At 38.4% G+C, this 19,930-nt stretch overlaps 1 protein-coding gene across 8 annotated transcripts in view; it reads left to right on the top strand.

Moving 5' to 3' along the window:
• syne1a (spectrin repeat containing, nuclear envelope 1a) overlaps positions 1 to 19,930 on the top strand; it is a 179,149-nt gene that overhangs the window by 20,376 nt on the left and 138,843 nt on the right. For 7 of the 8 annotated variants that reach the window (XM_034017823.3, XM_034017822.3, XM_034017824.3 and 4 more), the window contains exons 1-3: positions 4,755 to 4,962; positions 6,248 to 6,309; positions 19,761 to 19,856. In XM_034017823.3, the coding sequence (XP_033873714.3) occupies positions 4,884 to 4,962; positions 6,248 to 6,309; positions 19,761 to 19,856 (237 nt within the window). In that variant the 5' untranslated portion in view covers positions 4,755 to 4,883. Of the gene's footprint in view, positions 1 to 4,754; positions 4,963 to 6,247; positions 6,310 to 19,760; positions 19,857 to 19,930 lie in introns of those variants that run through there. The other variant, XM_059025182.1, reaches the window with a different exon arrangement.

The raw sequence follows: 19,930 nt of genomic DNA, 5'->3' as shown, positions 1-19,930 counted from the left end.
TAAGCTGTAGTTTGATAGCACTGTCTGTGGAATCATCTCAAATAATGTTTTTTTGAAAAGTAATACATTTTTGTGATGCAGAATTGATATTGGTTATTGATTTAAAATATTTAGACTTTTATTTAGATAATTTCATAGAATAAAAAGGTAGCCTTTAAAAACATTTAAAAAGATCTTTGCATTTAAATTTGTTACAATATATTTTTTTTATAGCTCATTTTACCAAGGTGTGTTTTCCTATCATCTAGTACTGTTCTAGTCTTTTCTGTTTATTAGTGTGTTCTGCACATTTACCACTAGATGTCACTGTTCAGCTCTTGCTCTGTTGCATTGTGTACCTGCCAGGGCTCCTTTATTGTTTGGCAAACTTGTAACTGCATTAATAGGCAATGAAGAAAAGGCAGTCTTAAGTTGCAGTGCTTTGCGTTTCTCTTTCCTTTTCTTTATAAAGATGACCTGGTTGTTCAACTACATTTGCTGAGGCTATTCTTCTGATTGTAACCTGCTGACGGGTTCACAAAAGTGGGACTTCAGTTTTTATGACTAAACACTGGAACTTCATCGTCATAGAAATTAGATCCGAGGTTTAAACAGAAAAAATCTGTTCTCCAGGGCCTATTCCTGACTTTTGCATGCTGCTCATAATACACTATACCATCTTTCAGTGCTTCATTATTAGTGCTTTAGTAAACTACACTGTATTACTACAGTTTTAATCTCTTATTGAGATTAATTAGAATGGTCTCACTCTCAACGATTCTTGGCTTTCCCAGAATGTTTTGGCAGTCCGTTACTCTCCACGGGAGAATAAAGGCAGTTCAGCCTCCCAAGTTAACACACTGCTAAAGCTGACAACTTGTTGCCTGATACTGGTCTTATACAGTAAATGCAAGCTATTCTAGGCATCGGGCAGCGGTGAACCCATCTGCTAGCTGATTGAATGCATTGCACAGTGCCACTGTTCGTCAAATGTTGCAGTTTTTTAGATTGTGATTTTACTTGATCAGATAAACACAGTACCGCCAGATAGTGAAATGCTGTGCACACCTCAGTTTGCTATCGAGTTAGCCTAGCCTTTGAGGTGTGATACAAGGCAGTTACTGAGTGTTTTTTGTTTATAATAATGGAAAAACCTCAGGTACAGTACATAACGTGTGTCTGTCTAAATCCAGTCCAGTCTCATGTTCTTGTTTCAATGTAAATTAGTTTTTCACTAGATTTTGGATAATATAATCACTCTACAAATGTTACAGTATTATTTAAATTAACTCAAATTAATAAAAAAAAGACAAATATCTTTGTCAAAGTGTTTTTGTGTGTGCTAGTAATCAAACTTTGATTGGACTTTGATAGCGAACACACTTAAAAGTGCACTGTTAATTCGAACATGATAACGTGTAAGGAGCTCTTATAGCAATAGGCCACTAACCTCACAAACTCCTCAGCATAGGATGTGTGAGCAGTTTATAGTGCTGCCTCTTCAGTGACTGGCATTGTTGCTGAATGATGTCAAGGAGAAGGAAACAAAAAGCTGATTCAGAGCTGACATTTCCAGCAACAAGGAGGTCTGTTGGGGCTAAATATTGCTGTATTGAAGTGGATTTAAAAAGGGGTGCTTTAGAGAGGATGTTGTTTTTGACAGACGGGCCATGGATTAGAAAACTTGACTGGTAATGACAGAATCATTAACTGTGTAATCTGCCTGTTTAACTCCTCATTAAACTCAGCTCTCACTTTCCATCCAGCTCTCTGGAATGACAAACTGTTGCTTTGCTCAATTTAAATGTCAGGTCTGGTGGTATTTATTCAGTCACTGCACTCTTTCTGAATATTTACATTCTACCGCATTAAAAAAGGTATAAAACAACAAAGCTGACACTAAGTGATTTTTTTTAACTGCATATATTACCTAAGGTACAGATGAACGTTTGCCAAAAGTTAGATAAAGACATTTATTGCAGGAACTGTTTTTTTTTTTTAATCTTCTGGGATGCAATGAAAATAATTCTTTTCAGGGATATTCATGGTCAAAAGCAGCAAAACTGATGGGGTCTTTTAGAATTGTGAATTTCCATTTTATAAGGCAAGAGTAAGAAGCCAGTTGTATAAAAAGTCTCTGCCGGGAAACAAAGCATTCTTTAGTAGTAGATTATTTATTGCAGTGTTGTTCTGTCCGATAGAAAGCATGACCTAATGGGATTCCAATCCTGTTCCTGTTCCCTCTGCTGATGGGAGGTGAGCTTTTCAGAGCAGGGATTCTATCTACCCTGTCACAAGCATACTCTGAGAATATTTAAAATTAGCATATTGTTGGAATGTAGTTTCTATTGTTTTGGCCAGGTTAGAATATTTCAATCAATCAATCAATCAATCAATGTATTTTCATATAGTGCCTTTCATCCCAAAGCACTTTACAGGACAAATACAAAAAATAAATATAAATACAAAGCAATGTCATAACTAAAATAAAAACATGATTACAAACATTACAAAACGATTTACATAAAAAAATCTCCCTATTACCAAAAGCTAGGAAAAACAAATGTGTTTTTAGCAGTGCTTTACATTTCTCAAGAGAATGAGAGCCTCTCACAACTAGTGGCAACGAGTTCCAAAGTTTAGGAGCACTAGTGGAGAAACTCCGACCTCCCCGAGTGACACACCTGGGTAAGGGAACAGCCAGCAGCTCCCAGAGTGACACACTTGGGCAAGGGAACAGCCAGCAGCTCCCAGGGTGACACACCTGGGCACGAGAACAGCCAGCAGCTCCCCGAGTGACACCCCTGGGCAAGGAAACAGCCAGCAGCTCCCAGTGACACACCTGGGCAAGGGAACAGCCAGCAGCTCTGACCTGAAGAGCACAGCTGACACCTCGGGATATAGGCATGCAGCAAGTCCGATAAATATTTAGAGCCGGTTCCCCGGACAGCCTTGAAGGTCAGCAGAAGAATCTTAAAAATAACCCGATATTTGAAAGGTATCCCATGCAAAGTTTCCGAGACAGATGTAATATGTTCAGTTTGTTTTGTACTTGTCAGTATTCTTGCAGCAGCAGCAGCATTCTGGACCAATTGCACTATTCAGATTTATTTTATTAATGTCATTATTTATTAGAATTAAACAAATGTAGAATATTTAGGTTCCTATTTGAGGTGTTATTTTATTCTGTTGTGTTTGTGTACTGCACAGCTAATGTGGTACTGTAACTTTAATTGGAAGGCCGACGCACACTGTGACGTTGCTGCTTGCTGCTTGATTTAGGTTGTGTCTTCGGATGATCTTCTTCAGATCGGGTTCGGGTTAAGTGAGGGTCATTCGCAAGACAACCCCACTCCAAACACGAAAAGATTTTGAGGTTCTAAAATTTTTTATTAACCTCAACATGATGGGGTCGACCCGATCTAGATGGGGGGTATTTCTGGTTGGGGTCTGAACGTATGAATAGATTCTGTACATTATATACTCCATATACTTTATATATATATGGATGGGCTATCTATCCAATTTGAAATGTCCAATTTCTATCGTGCTGCAACCCACTTACCAATCACTAAAGATCTGAAAACAGCAACATGTTACCAAGCTTCCTGGAGACAAGGGCCCAGCTTTGGAAATCTCTTTCTGGACTCACGGGGTGCTTAAAAAGTAGGGGTTACTCAAGTGCAAGGAGTGTTCTTGCCAGAACCGATTTTCCAACCCAACAGCCAAGATCGGCAACTCAGCACAACCAGAAAGATCCTGATTTCAAAACTCATCCTGCAGAGCCCCGGGAGGCCCATTGTCTCTATCCTGGCATGACCAAATCATTTTTTTTATGCAAATGAAGCCTCAGACATGTTTTCAATGATATATAAAAGTTATATCTCCCTATTGCAAGCCAGTTTCCATCAGCAATGAAAGCACAGCTGATCTGAATTGGGTGGAGGGTTGATACTGTAATATCCCCGGGTAGTTGACAGATGTTTCCATATCCGTGACTGCACAGGTTAACTAAGGAACAGTCACCAAAGGGGTTATTGCAAGTGTTCATTTTGTTATATAATAAACAAAAATGTAACAGTAAAATTTGGTGGAAAATCAAATAAAAACAAAGCTATGGTTCTCTGCAGAGCCATTATTAGATATAATCTGTGCTGAATAATAATAAAAAAAAAGTAACATAAACCCACCAAAAATGGTTCCTCAAATTCATTATCCCTCTTGGTTACAACAGTAAGGAAACACCAGCTGCTACATGGCAGCAAAGGGAGGCACATTGTATAACAAAATAGATAATTAAAAACTGAATATAGAAAATAAATCTTTCAAAATGTACAGTTGCCTGATACAGTAATGCAATTGGATTAAATACTTTTGTCAGGCCTCTGACTACTTGCATACATGAAAAGAATGAGCTTGTTATTGGAAATGTAGATCCTTTCACAAGCCTTCTTTAACTGCCTACTTGGATATCAGAGATTGCACTGCCTTGGGCTGTCCCCACTCACAACAAATGGGGATAATTCTTCCAGGGCTCTGACATCACAGAATTCCACATTGCTGATTGGCTGGGCTTTGGGAAATAGATTATTTCTCCAGCTAAGAGGGATGCTGGTAGTCAGAACAGCAGGGCTGTTCCACAAAGCAAAGCTGGCTCTCTATTGCAGGATGTAAAAAAATAAAATCTAACGTTTGGAAAGGATAATAAAAATCTCTCAACCGATACATTGCCACTAGAAAGGAAGACAGTGGAGGCATCTCAACTGCTGTTGCTGTTACTGGGAAACACATTAACAGTTCATATTCTGCAGACAAATAAAGGATTTTCAATGGCTATCTCTCTCCTACCTGGAGGATAACACACATGAAGGACTGACCTGCTGCAGAACAACACATCTCACATAATGGCTCACTATAAGGAAATTACTAGCAAAAAGGTTTCTTCTCTTAATTTGGTGACAGGATTTTTTCAGTATCTGCGTGGTAAGTAGAACACTACAAGACAATCCCCTTGGGATTTGTGCAAGCATTAAAAACTGAAGAGTCTTAATAGCGTATCATACGGTACATCGTATATACAGTATACCCTATACACTACCGTGCCATAGTTTTCTGTCATCATAACTATGTGTAAATTAAACAGGTTCTGCTGCTTTTTTCTGTTCCAGCTTTACACTAATGTTGTAGCTTTCTTGATTTATAGTAAACATGTTTAATTTGTGGAAAAAATGGCCACTAGCTCATCAGCATTATTGAATTTTTTTTTGAAGCTGCTTCTACCAAGTCATTATAGGTGGATGGTCTCAGCTCAAAGTCACCCACGTTGCTTAAACAGTGTGGAGAGATGTGACCTGCATGCACAGTAGGGCTAGAGGATCCATTCTGGTTTCATGTATTGCTTTAATGGTTCACCAGTATTGAGGCACCGCATAGCTCTTTACTACCAGGTTCAGGACTTCTGCACAGTTCAACAATCAACCGATATTGAGCATTTTCATGGAATATGCATCGAATAGAAGTGGGTCTTTTTGTTATTTAAACAGCAGTGGAACTAAGCACAGTGCTGTCATTATTTAACTCATTAGATCCTGCAAGTGTTTTTCACCAGGGTTGATTTATTGAGTTTGGGACGGCGCAATTACGATCTGCTGCTGTTGAGATCATTGAAAAAAACCCCAAGGTCAATCCTCTAGCAGGTAGTGTCCACTGGGAAGAATATTAATGCTAAGTATGATTTTCTTTAAAAAAAAAAAAAGGTTTCGTTTTTGGAAACATTTTTCAAATATTGGTTTGATCTGCTTCAAACTAAGTCACTGTTACAGTGAGAGTTTTAAGAATCTGGATGCGTGTTATCTTTCAAGGGCAACTATGGTAGCATAATGACAGTTCTACTCAGAACCTGATTGGTTGAGGCAGTCTGTAAGACTTAGTAAGATTTATGAGCATATTAAATCACTCATTAATAGCATTTAATAGGGGTTTCCTAGTAAACATAAAAGCGAAATAGTGTTATTGGAATTGATGGTGAGAAACCTAATAGTGGCCAATGAATGTTACAAATATACAAAATCGAGCAATGTTGTCTGCCATTGGGTCAAGATAATTTTCTTGATCAGATCAATGTTGTCTGTTGTGATACAAATAGTGTATTTTATTTTAAGCTACTTTTTATTTCACTTGATCTACTTTGTTTTGACAAAAGAAGATGTGATTTTTTGGTGTTCTGAAACAATGTCTTACCCTGGCTGTTTTTTTATTTTTATTATAGATGAACAGGAGGCAGTGCAGAAAAGAACTTTCACAAAATGGATCAATTCCCATTTGGCAAAGGTAAAGTAAAACTATTTTCCCATTTCCTTATCTTCAGAGACTTATGACTAGACTGGTGGTTCTGGAATAAACTGGCATAGTTTTTCTAAAGGCCAATTTAAGCGGGACATTTGGAGGGAAATGTTTTGGAAAAAAAATTATTACGTTTGCGGATGAAACTGAGCAAATGGGGAGCAATGTTTATTTGGTATTATTAACACATCGCTGTTTTGAAGTGTAGAGGATTTATAGAATCTTGCCTTGGACATATAGTTTGGGCTCCCATTCAAATAAGCAAGACCATACTACCGTATTCCTTCGAATTTAAGACGCACTTTTTGAACCATATTTTGCTTCTCAAAAATAGCCTGTTTCTTAAATTCGAGTAAAGTAGTGATGAGTGTATTAAAATCGCCAGCAAAAGACGTGACTACCTGAGTACACAAACAGCAACGTGACTTACTGCTGAGAAAAGAAGCCTCATTAGCTTCCTGAGAAATTCAATGAGAAGCTTTTACAATTTCAGCATTTCTATCAAACAGTACCAGCTTGGACAGATTGGAAATGCTGATCGGACCCCCATATTTTTTGACATGCCAAGCAATACCACAGTTCACAAATTGGGAGAAACAGGTGTGAGTAATCACGACTGGAAATGAAAAGCAGCACATAACTGTAATGCTCTGTGTGACAGCAGACGGCAGCAGACTGCTTCCATATGCGTAGTTGAGGTTGTATTTGATGCTTTCTTTTGAGGGTGGGAAATTTGGTCCGCATCTTAAATTTAAAGGAATACGATAACTCAATATCTTGGTTTCTGAATTCTGGTGTGTTTTCAAGTCCTTAACCTATGAATGTGTTCATTGACAAGTTTGTGTTCAGACATTTACAAATCTACAACTGTGAACAAACTGTTTGAAACCTGGTTCTGTGGTCACTACCACAATTCAGCAGATGGTTGTGAAATATTTTCAACCATTGCAGCTCCCAGGTTCAGCCGTGCCGGGGACACAACCCTTACAGATCACTTTTAAACAGATTCCAATCACTGGACCCAGGTCTGACACAGTATTATACACTTCCTCATTCCCAGCAGACAGGACTAAGCCGTGCACCTAGAGGAGGTGAGATCACTGACCAGGAAATGAAACCTCCCCACAGGCAATGTGGCCATTTGTATTGCTGTTGTACATCCATGAAATCAGTGGCACTGATCAGCTGGATACTAGTTATTTGTTCTGGATAATTGCTTCTAGCATGGTCTGCTTGCTTCAGATGATTTCCAGTGTCACATGACCTACACACTGCTCACTAAAGCCTATTTGAACCAGAGGTATCCTTGATATAGGCTTTATTTGAGCTGCCAGCCACATTTTAATTATTTTTTACATACAGCAGAATAATTTGTTTGACAGTCGTGCGGTCCTGATGCTGACACTGGCCACACTGAACTCAGTTTGGGTTATATCTGTGCATTTACTATTGTTTTTATTTAGCTAACACTATGCATAAAATAACTTCCATCACAAACTGGACCATTATACCTTACAAGGAAGATTACCATCAAGCCAATGAGTGCCTTAGAATGTTTGTTTTAATTAATACTATCTGTAGGAAAGTATGTAGAAAAAATGTTGTTAAAACCTGTACTGTTGGGCTTTGAGATGCTGCTGGATGACTTTGAATAACATGAACTCACATACCAATGACTCAACAGTGGTCAGGGCTTTGGACTCTTGACCGGAGGGTTGTGGGTTCAATCCCAGGTGGAGGACACTGCTGCTGTACCCTTGAGCAAGGTACTTTACCTAGATTGCTCCAGTAAAAACCCAACTGTATAAATGGGTAATTGTATGTAAAAAAATAATGTGATATCTTGTAACAATTGTAAGTCGCCCTGGATAAGAGTGTCTGCTAAGAAATAAATAATAATAATAATAATAATAATAATAATAATAATAATAATAATAATTACAATTCCTTGAAATGGATATACGATCCTCTTTCATTCTACAGTAGTTAGAATCTGTCCATCAGGTACAGAAAACTAATTAACACAAGCTTTACTGATTAGTATTAGTAATCTAACACAGACATAATAGATTTTTAGGAAAATCAGTAAAAATAAAATGATACCTCTTTTTTAAAATGTGAACTTTTAAAACATCAAAACACATCTCAAAATAATGCAGAATTCGGGATGGCACTGTACTTAACACTTTTAGAGGTGTTGTGAGTCAGCATTTACACGCAGAGCAGCTGAAGATTCAAATACTTCCGGATTGGCTAGAAAGTCTGTGCGCAGTGAAGTATAGAAATATTTCAGTTTTGAGGTGGCTGATGATGGAATAGTAAAACAATATAACAAGACCTTGTTTTTCTCCATGCATATTGCGAAGCAAAGCACCACTAAGTTAAAGTAAGTTAATGCTTCATATGTAAATATCTGGTAACGACTATATATGCATATATGTTTGATATTGCAATTGTGTTATTATATTTTTCTGTATTACATGACAGATCATGTGTGAAGAATGGATATAGTGTGTGTTTGGCAAGATACCCTAAGATATGACTGTAAAAGACATTGAGGATGGATCAGTTCATAGAACAAAATCCAATTAACACTGATCTTCCACAGCAGGCTGCAAGAAGTAATAATAATAATAATAATAATAATAATAATAATAATAATAATAATAATAATAATACAGCATCTCCTGGCTATTTTATGCCCATATTTAAGGGTATTCAGTTTTAGACAACTTAATATAGCATATGGATGGTTAAGGATGGATTTTTCTAAGTAGAAAAGTATTTTTTGCCAGCAGAATTGTAATGCTGTCCATCAAGTGCACACTGCAGACTGTTCAAATTGTAGTGATGTTGTAATCCAGTTAGTGTTGGTGCAAGCCAAGCAAGCTGTCTGGATGTGGACTGTTACTGACAATAACACAGGGCCCTGTGCCTGGGATCTAAACTCCTTAAAGTTTCCGAAATCCGTGTAGGACTGAATTGACCTGCGTGACAGTGAGCTACAGTACATGACCAACTTAAATTGTGAAATACTGGATGTGTAGTATGGAAAGCATCATTTGATGGACTGGGCCATGCTCTGCATTGCTGCAGTGGTCTGAGTAATGCCTTCATACCATAAACCACTGTCATGATTTTGCAGAGCTTATAGTCATTTCACCTTGTGTACTTGTCCACTACGTATGTAAAGCACTTTGATATGCTGTAGAGCAGTTGTTATATAATGTAACATATTGAGATTATGTTGGGTACATGTGATTGTGCAATGGGCAAGGAAGTGCAGACTTCACAGATGGAGAGCGGAAGGGCATCGAAGGCTACCCTTTGTGAACGGTTCAGAACCTATTGCTTCGGTACATTGCTCAGCAAGCAAAGCTGTGTGTTGGTATTGATAAAAGAGCCAGCGAATAATCTGGAGTAGCAGTGGCAACATGTTGAAGATTCAGAAACCTGGTGGTAACCTAGTAACAGCATGCAAAATAGTGCGTCTTTAACAGATATTAGAATAATACAGTAAGTTTATTGATTACCTGAAACAGATAAGAGATAACAGATAAGTGCAGTAATAACTGACATGTAATATATATTAAAATATGTATAATATTATAATATATATTAATGATATGTTTAATGTGAATCACCTGCCATCTTTAGCACACCCTTTACGATTAATATTTATTTTATATAGCGCCTTTCATAGTGGACCACCATCACAAAGCGCTTTACAAGATAGTGAGGAACAATGCATAATACATTAAATACAGTGAAATACAGGACATAGTACATTAAATACAAACAGTAAAAAAAAAATGCAAATACATTAAATACAGGCATGATACATTAGATACAGCTAGGATGTGGATGTGTGTGTCATACAGAATCATACAAATAAGAGTGAAAAACCTGAAATAGCAATTTAGACGGCAGCTAATAACAGATATCAGTCTTAAAGAGCTTTGAAAGCAAGAGAGAACAAGTGGGTCTTGAGAGTTGATTTGAAGCGAGCGACTGTGGGAGCTACACTCACTAAAGCTGGGAGAGAGTTCCAGAGAGTTAGGGCCATGAAGCTAAAAGAGCGCTCTCCGAGTGTGGTGCACTTTTGCTTGGGTATAACAAGCAGGCCTGAGTCAGAGGACCTCGGCTTGCGTGCAGGGACATAGCGGGTCAGCAGGTTGGAGAGATACTCTGGACCTGTGTGATGAAGGGCCTTGTAGGCAAGCAGGAGAATTTTGAAAGTAATCCTGAACTTTACCAGTGCAGCAGGGCAAGGTAATGTGATCATGTTTTTTTCATCTGGTAAGGGTCCTAGCAGCAGCATTTTGAACCAGCTGTAATCGGTTTATGGCGCTTGACGGAAGACCACCATAGAGAGAGTTGCAGTAGTCGAGTCGAGAGGAGATGAATGCATGACAGAGTATCTCTGCATCCAGGAGGGAAAGGTAGGGACGGAGGTGGTAGAAGGAGGATTTGACTACAGAGGAGATTTGGGCATCAAAGGAGAGGTTACTATCCAGAAGTACACCAAGGCTTCATACAGTGGGGGCAGGCAGCAGCAGATAGTTTTCAAGGTTCAAGGCAGCAATATTGAGATTCTTGAGTTGAGTTTTCGATCCTACTAGAAGAAGTTCAGATTTGTTGGTGTTGAGCTGAAGAAAATTGGCAGACATCCAGGCCTCAATGTCTTGGATGCAAGCTGAGAGCCGGGCCATGGCAGAGGGACATCCAGGGTTTAGTTTTTGGTAGAGCTGGGTGTGATCTGCATATGAGTGAAACATGAGGCTATGTTGGCGGATGAGGTGACCCAAGGGAAGCATGTAGATGTTGAAGAGAAGAGGCCCAAGAACAGACCCATGAGGGACACCGCAGGTGACCGGGTTTGCATCACCACGACTTCCATCATAGAAGACAGACTGCATGCGTCCAGATAGGTAAGAGGACAGCCAGGAGAGACAGGTTTCAGAGATCCCAGCATACTTCTGAAGGCGGAATGCTATGATCTATGGTATCAAAAGCAGCAGTTAGGTCAAGGAGGACAAGGACAGAGGGAGCAGCAGCATCAGCATTAAGCAGAAGATCATTTACAATCCGGAGCAGAGCAGTTTCAGTACTGTGATGCGGCCAGAAGCTTGTTATCTGAGAGATGTTTCATCAGCTGGCTGGCTACAGCCCATTCAAGAGTTTTGGAGAGAAGAGGAAGATTGGATATGGGAAGTTAGATAAGACAGCCGGGTCAAGGGAGGGTTTTTTGAGTACTGGCATTTCTCGGGCAGCCTTGAGGGCAGCAGGAACCAAATCTGAATCCAGGGACAGGTTGAATGTGTGCAGAATGGACGGAGCAAGATCAGAAGCACAGAGACGGACGAGATTTGTTGGCCAGGGGTCCAAGGGGCACGATAAGTGGACTGTACTACATTCTGTTCTAAATTCTGTATGTAAAAGCTGTATTTCCCTGTTTCAAGTTACTTGCAGTCTAATAATTGCGGGACGCACACGTATCCCTCCAGATCAATTTAAACACCCTGCAGACTTACCTTGTCGAATCAGTGTTGTCCTGGCTGTCCTGTTGACTGATTGAAGGCGATTTCAGATTTCTGTTTACTGTGGCCATACAAAAGTGGGGTCAAAGATCCCAGTGCAGGTTTTGGATATTTCCTGTGATTTTGCACAATCTGCTGAATATGCTGGGGAAGGCTGTTGTGATTGCAGCTTTATGTTGTGTTCACTGGAGATATGGTATAAACTTTAATGTAATGTGTGAGCTGACATTAAACCCTGTTGTATGTGGGGGTGGGATATTTTTGTGCAAGTCTGCTTGCTAAATAATTAGTTTATTCAGCAGTAACTGTCAAGACTGATATTACTGTGAATGGTTTACCAGTCTTCAATGTTTATAGAACAACTACAGCTATGGTCAAACATTTTGCATCACCTATCATTTTAGATCTTTTTATTTACCGGAAACATTGTGTAATCAAAGAAACTACAAAATGATATCGCAAAAGTCTGCCGGTAGCCGTAATAGTAGTACAGTATTTCATGTTAGATTTCAGAATGTCACATTTTCCCATTTTTGTCTGTTTTTCATTAAGTATATGGAAAACTACAAAGCGGTATGTAATTCAACATGTTAGCATAACATTATTCAGCAGGTTTCATTTGACTTTATGAAGCAAAATGTGTTAATTCTATAGGGTGATGCAAAACATTTGGCCATAGCTGTATAGTGCTGTTTTAATTATTATTATTATTATTATTATTATTATTATTATTATTATTATTATTATTATTATTATTATTATTATTATTTGTTTTTCTTTGTCTGATTGTGTGAAGGGATTTTAATTCCAAAGATTGCCTTGTTTTTGCTGCTTTTCACAGTATCACTAAAGTGCCCTAGTGTTAGATGTTTACCCCATCATCAAAATCAGGCCCATAGTCTTGAAAAAAACAAAATAAATCAAATGTTGTTGTTAGTGTATCACATCTACTCTTTCTGTATTTCTAGTAGCCTAAGTTCTCCACCTAGCCTAAAAATGCCCTCTTGCAATTCTTCTGGTGTTTCTCCAGACAGAAGCTGTATTAATAAACAACAGAGTGAGTACATCCAGGTGATAGAACATGTGGAGAGGCTGTATGCTCCTCCATAAAGCACTGCAAATCAGATCCCATACAGCACCTCTTATTACATCTACAAACTGCAATTATAATAATTTGAGCTTCATTTCTGTTGCTTTATATGTATACCGTTTGACAGGGAGCTTTAACATTGTTACTAATAATACTGTTTCCATGTGGACAGTTGTGGCAGAATGAGGGTACTGGCCTGTGTATTTGTGTGTTTTGTAGTGGTGGTGGGTAATTAAAGGGTTAATTCACCAGCACTTTAAAAACATGTGAGAATGTGGTGGAGGGTTTAATTGATTAAGTGGGTGTAAATTGCTGCACAGGTGTGTGTATATAAGGGAGCACTGAGAGCACAGGTTTAGTTGGTGTTAGGATACTGGAGAGGGTAGATCTCTGATCCTGTGTGTGTGAGATCTGTTTTTGTTTAAACTGTTTATTTTCTTTGTTTTATTTAATAAATATGTGCCGTAGCGCTTTTCCCTGCACATCCTGACTCTGAGTCTCCTTACCCCGGTCAGCCTGTCACAACAGTATAATAAGAATAGATTTGTAAGAATATTTGTTTCCACAAGAGTAGCTTGTGCTGTCAGTTGTTGTTTAAAGAATTTGTTTAATATCTAATGACCTTAGATTGATTGTACCTGTCACAATTAGTTCCCCTAAGGCTAGATTTGACATATAAAATATTTGTTTCTTTATTTATTCCAAATTGATGAAATACGTATTTTAAATAAACTTATAGTTTCTGTATATGTGTGTGTGTCTATATCTATCTATCTATCTATCTATCTATCTATCTATCTATCTATCTATCTATATATATATATATATATCAATCATATAATTTTTATTTTCTATTTATTTTGTATTCATTTACACCAGAGACCCTGCGGGAGAATAGCCTGCCATTTCTATGCATGAGGTCAATGAGGTGACATTGAAAAGACGTGTATTTAACATCAGATGAATTCATTTAACAATGTTTTTAAAGGAAATGATCCAATTATAATATTGCTGCATGTGCTCTTTCCTTCTTCTGTGCTGTAAATGCTGATCTTTTTATTGTGACAGAAATGATTTAGCACCTTTGCATGAGACTCTATGAAACATCTGTCCAAACAACCCAACAGTGCAAACTGATACTGCAAACCTTACAATACATTTAAAAAAAAAACAACAGCTCAAAAGTTTATTTATTGTGTTACTAGCTATGCAATTATGTAACACAAAAAAGGTGCCCATTACATTTCCGTGTAAATACCTTCATAAATCTGAACCTTAATCTTTTCCAAAGTAAACAAAACATTAAGTATGGTAACAGCATTAATTATTAATGCAGCTTTATTTTAGATTCTGTGTATGCAGTTTATAATACACAATTCAATTGGTAGGATATTCAATTGGAAGATTCAGTCAACACAAAATATAATGCAAAATTGCAAATCTATGCAAAAATAGGGCAACTTTTACAATGTGTAAGGTGGTGCTACGCTGCTGCATTGTCATTCCCTTCTGTTTAATTGAGGCTTGTTTTTAACAGCAGTGTTAGAGGTTTGTATTATTTCACTGATGCTGTGAGGCAGAAAACTCAGTTCAGGACAGGCACTGGAAGGATGAACCTCTGAAATGTGTGTAAAAATATCATTGATAAACTCAGTGCAGTGGTCTAGGTTATCTAGAATGAAGAGCCACAAATGATTTGTCAACAGTGATAAATAAAAAACACTGAAGTTGAATGTAGCATACTCTATTCTACCATGACAAAAGAAAATACTGCTCCCAGGTCAGATTTTACAAACAGAACTGCATTTTATAAGAAAGCATGTTTTTAAAGACTACCCATACATTAATTCAGCTAAACACTGGCACTATACAAATATGTGAATATTGGCAACTTATTAATTTTCGTCATTTAAATTGTACATTTTTTAAGCATGAATCCAAAAATACTGTCCGAGGAGCTGTTGAGGCATAACTCAAAATGACCCAAATGCAAAGCATGCCATAAATGTATGGGCGCAAACAGATTAATATGCTGCGGTTCATCGGTTTGCTTTCTGAAATAACCTTTTGAAACCCGCTCCAGTGCATCTGTGTGTGCTTTTTATAGTTGCTCAATTTAATAATATAATAATAATCTGTATTTTATAGAACCCCTTTTATGTAAAAACATCTCAAGGCGCTTCACAATTAAAACACATCAACACATACAAACAAATTAAGTTTAAATAGGCAAAAACGCCAGTGTTAAAAAAATGAGTTTTTAGTCGTGCTTTCAAAATACCAACACTTCCAGAGTCCTTGGTTACCATGGTGAGAGCATTCCATAGCCAAGGTGCATAACTGCAAAAAGCCCCATCACCCATAGAATGGAGCCTGGCTTTTGGGACACTTAAAAGTCTAGAGGCCGCAGATCACAAGTTAAGCGCAGGAATGTATTTAGTTAAAAGGTCTGAAATGTAACTTCAAGCCAAATCATCCAAGGCTTTATAGGTCAACAACAAAATGTTAAAATGAACCCTATTCTTAACAGGCAGCCAATGCAATGATACAAAAATAATCATATGGTACAAAAAGAATCGATTATTTTGTATGTCTGCACGTACAAAATAATCGTATTGCAATAATTGAGTCGAGATGAGACAAAAACATGCACTAGCTTCTCTGCATCAGAGGTACTGTACGTGAGAACATGCGTACACATTGTGTTCTGACATTATTTCCAAAGGGACTGGCAGTGACTGGTTATATTGTTACTGTATGCTTATCTCCAGATTAATCCTGTGCAAAAAAAAAAAGTCACTAATATCAAATATCATATACAAACTAATACAGCTAACATGAGTCAGTGTTAGCTTATGTGAGTGGGATTGTCATAGACAATGAAAGGGATTTTGTAAAACAAAGTATACAATAGCTTGACAGCTTGGCAACGTGCTGAAAGCAATGAATAAGTGCAGGGAACCTGCCTGCTTGCTCCCATTTGTTTCATTAATATTTCAGAAGTTGCTCTTGTTGTAAAAAAAACATTGATGGGATAGACATAAAGCCCATTAGGTTTGTGAACAGCAATGCTGCAGAATATTTCTGCTCTGTTAAGGGGTACTGAAATCTACGGAACCCCTAAAGGGACATGGTGTGAATTAAATAAGCAGGTTAGTATCTCGTGCGCACGAGTTAGTACTTAATACTTGTAAGAGATTGTGCTCGCTTGTGGCAGGACGATTGCCCTGCACATGGGGAAATTAGTGTTGGTAATTAATATGGGGAAACAGGTTTGTTTTGTGTGCTTTTTGGAATTGGTGTGTGTGATTAAATTATTGTTTCCAGATGGGTGCTCGATTGAGACTTGCTGCCTGCTAGGTTTGGTTGAGGGGAAGGGCTGCGAGTGATTGGCTGTGCCAGTCCTCAATCAGCAGGTGGGTGGGTCTCGACTGAGTGTCCATCAGCATAAAAACATCCGGTGGGGATGGGTGACTGCACTGCCGTGCTACAGAGGGGAGCTGCATATACTCAGGAGGAGAGCGTCCGCTCTGCAGGAACTACAGCTCGCAACCCTGAAACTGCAACACGGTACTTGTGAAGGCAATGCCCAGCCAAGGCCGTAAGAAGCAGCAGGAGTCATCGTATAAATACTGGCTCATAAGTAGGTTAGTTTAGGGGATAGTGATCGCGAGTAATGTGTAGCGAGGGTTATGTAATGTAGCAGGTTCCTGGAGCGAGACGCCTCGTTTAATATGGCGCTCGCCTTGTGTGGCTCCTGTTATTTGTAGTTTTTGTACTGTGTTTGTTTTGCCTTTTGTACAGCCTGCTGTATCTGTCCTCTGTGCTCTGCTATCGTTGGTAGCGTCACATGACCTGAGCGGCGTTTCAACTCCAACTCCCATGTCTCTCTGTCATGCATATCGGCAGTTACCCACACACGTGACAGGAGCACCCTGTCACATCGTCTCATTTGATTTTCACTTATTTTGTCATTTCTCTCTCAGTCTTTGCAGTACTATCATTTTGGTAGATGAGCCATCGTTTTGCATTGCAGTTGCACCCACTTTCTGAGAACAAAAGCAGGATCGGGCTCGATCATCAATGTGTCGGTCCCAACAATAACTTGCAAATCACTGAGACACACATGACTCAATTTACTCCTATCATGAGGACTTTCATGGGGTAAAATAACTCTCTTGCGAGTTAGTCTTCAGGAGCTATGAACTGTTGAATGACATAGCCTACTGTATAATGTAAAGAGCATGTTCGTATTTGTCTTCATGGTAAATCGAGATATTTAACTCGCAAACCCTGATACATGACTGAAATTACTCCCTTCGCATTTGGTGAAGTGTTCCAGACAGTAAGATAATAAAATTGGTTGCAGTAAATAACGTATTTATGTTAAAATAGTCTAAAAGCACACCAGTTTTGCATAGTTGTTATGCCACAAGGAAAATACAGTGATTGGCTCCTAACCAATCCACCGAGAACACCAGGTGTCTGCTGCAGCCAGCAAGATAATAACGTGTGTGCACGAGACACTAGCCTTCTTTTTTAATTCACATCTTATCCCTTTAGGTGTTCTGTAGAAATCAGAGTATTGAAGGTTGAAAGTCCAGTGTCACATGGTTGTTCTGGAATCAGGAAATACAGACAAAACTCCTATTATAAACTTAATGGATCGTCTCGAACAATAAAGGTCTGAGTAAAGTGGTCATTATCCTACAGTAAATGCCCTCTAATGCAGCAAACAAGTAAAGTGATCAAATTCAGCACAGGGCATAAATAAAGTCTTAATCCCAATGTAAACCCCCATCTTTCCTACAAGGTGAGAGTAGCGCAGGCTTATGTAGACTGATGTATAAAGGTAACAGGATTTTAAAGTCTTGATCACACACTTTGGTGACGCCAAAATGATGTAGTACAAAAGAACCTAATAACCCATATATACAGACGTGCTCAAATTTGTTGGTACCCTTACAGCTCATTGAAATAATGCTTCATTCCTCCTGAAAAGTGATGAAATTAAAAGCTATTTTATCATGTATACTTGCATGCCTTTGGTATGTCATAGAATAAAGCAAAGAAGCTGTGAAAAGAGATGAATTATTGCTTATTCTACAAAGATATTCTAAAATGGCCTGGACACATTTGTTGGTACCCCTTAGAAAAGATAATAAATGATTGGATTATAGTGATATGTCAAACTAATTCGTTTATTAGTATCACACATGTCTCCAATCTTGTAATCAGTCATTCAGCCTATTTAAATGGAGAAAAGTAGTCACTGTGCTGTTTGGTATCATTGTGTGCACCACACTGAACATGGACCAGAGAAAGCAAAGGAGAGAGGCCGCAAGAGGAAAATCAACCCCAGAGTGAACAGAAGAATAGTGCGAATGGTAGAAAAAGAACCAAGGATAACTGCCAAAGAGATACAAGCTGAACTCCAAGGTGAAGGTACGTCAGTTTCTGATCGCACCATCCGTCGCTTTTTGAGCGAAAGTGGGCTCCATGGCAGAAGGAGGACTCCACTTTTGAAAGAAAAACATAAAAAAAGCCAGACTGGAATTTGCTAAAATGCATATTGACAAGCCACAATCCTTCTGGGAGAATGTCCTTTGGACAGATGAGTCAAAACTGGAGCTTTTTGGCAAGTCACATCAGCTCTATGTTCACAGACGAAAAAATGAAGCTTTCAAAGAAAAGAACACCATACCTAAAGTGAAACATGGAGGAGGCTCGGTTATGTTTTGGGGCTGCTTTGCTGCGCCTGGCACAGGGTGCCTTGAATCTGTGCAGGGCACAATGAAATCTCAAGACTATCAAGGCATTCTGGAGCGAAACGTACTACCCAGTGTCAGAAAGCTCTGTCTCAGTCGCAGGTCATGGGTCCTCCAACAGGATAATGAACCAAAACACACAGCTAAAAGCACTCAAGAATGGATAAGAACAAAACATTGGACTATTCTGAAGTGGCCTTCTATGAGTCCTGATCTGAATCCTATTGAACATCTATGGAAAGAGCTGAAACTTGCAGTCTGGAGAAGGCACCCATCAAACCTGAGACAGCTGGAGCAGTTTGCTCAGGAAGAGTGGGCCAAACTACCTGTTAAGAGGTGCAGAAGTCTTATTGAGAGCTACAGAAAACGTTTGATTGCAGTGATTGTCTTTAAAGGATGTGCAACAAAATATTAGGTTAGCGGTCCCATCATTTTTGTCCATGCCATTTTCATTTGTTTTCTTATTTACAATATTATGTTGAATAAAAAATCAAAAGCAAAGTCTGATTTATATTAAATATGGAATAAACAATGGTAGATTGTCAGTTTCAAGTTATTTCAGAGAAAATTGCATTCTTCGTTTTTTGTGGAAGGGTACCAACTAATTTGAGCACGTCTGTATATATGAATAAATGTAGCTCCTGAAATTAAAACATCCAAAAGCAGCACTTCTGAGCACTTTTTAAAACACATTTTGCTTCATTGTCTCTTATCTGTGTAGATGTTGGAAACATTCTAGAATCAAAGCTGCTAAGGAAACAGTTTTGTTACCTCTGGCAGTTAATAATGGAAAACAAACACTGCAGTGCTTCGATAAAAGGGTGGGACTGTATATTTTAGGAGGAGGGTATTTTATTGTAAAACTGTACAGGAGTTGAAGTTCAGTGCCTATACACTATATTGGCACCATTTATGTAAGGTTAAAAAACATTTTAACGGTATAAAACTAGCTTGTTTCTTGCCTGTACCATGCCATTTAAATAGATGTATTCCTTTGCAAAGTTTACATTTGATTTAATAAATCTTGTCTTTTATTCACAGCGCCAGCCTCCTTTGGTGGTGAATGAACTATTTGAAGACATTAAAGATGGAGTGATGCTGCTTGCCCTGCTTGAGGTTCTGTCAGGACAAAAACTAGTAGGTTCAATTGTATAAGGCTGAACCATGTGTTTTAAGTTAATCATGCAAATACACAGGGAGCGATTTGCTGA

The sequence above is a fragment of the Acipenser ruthenus genome, chromosome 6 (genome assembly GCF_902713425.1).
Source record: "Acipenser ruthenus chromosome 6, fAciRut3.2 maternal haplotype, whole genome shotgun sequence".
NCBI classification, from domain to species: Eukaryota; Metazoa; Chordata; class Actinopteri; order Acipenseriformes; family Acipenseridae; genus Acipenser; species Acipenser ruthenus.
Note: the sequence above shows the minus strand (reverse complement) of the source record. Positions and strands in the feature narration are given on the sequence as shown.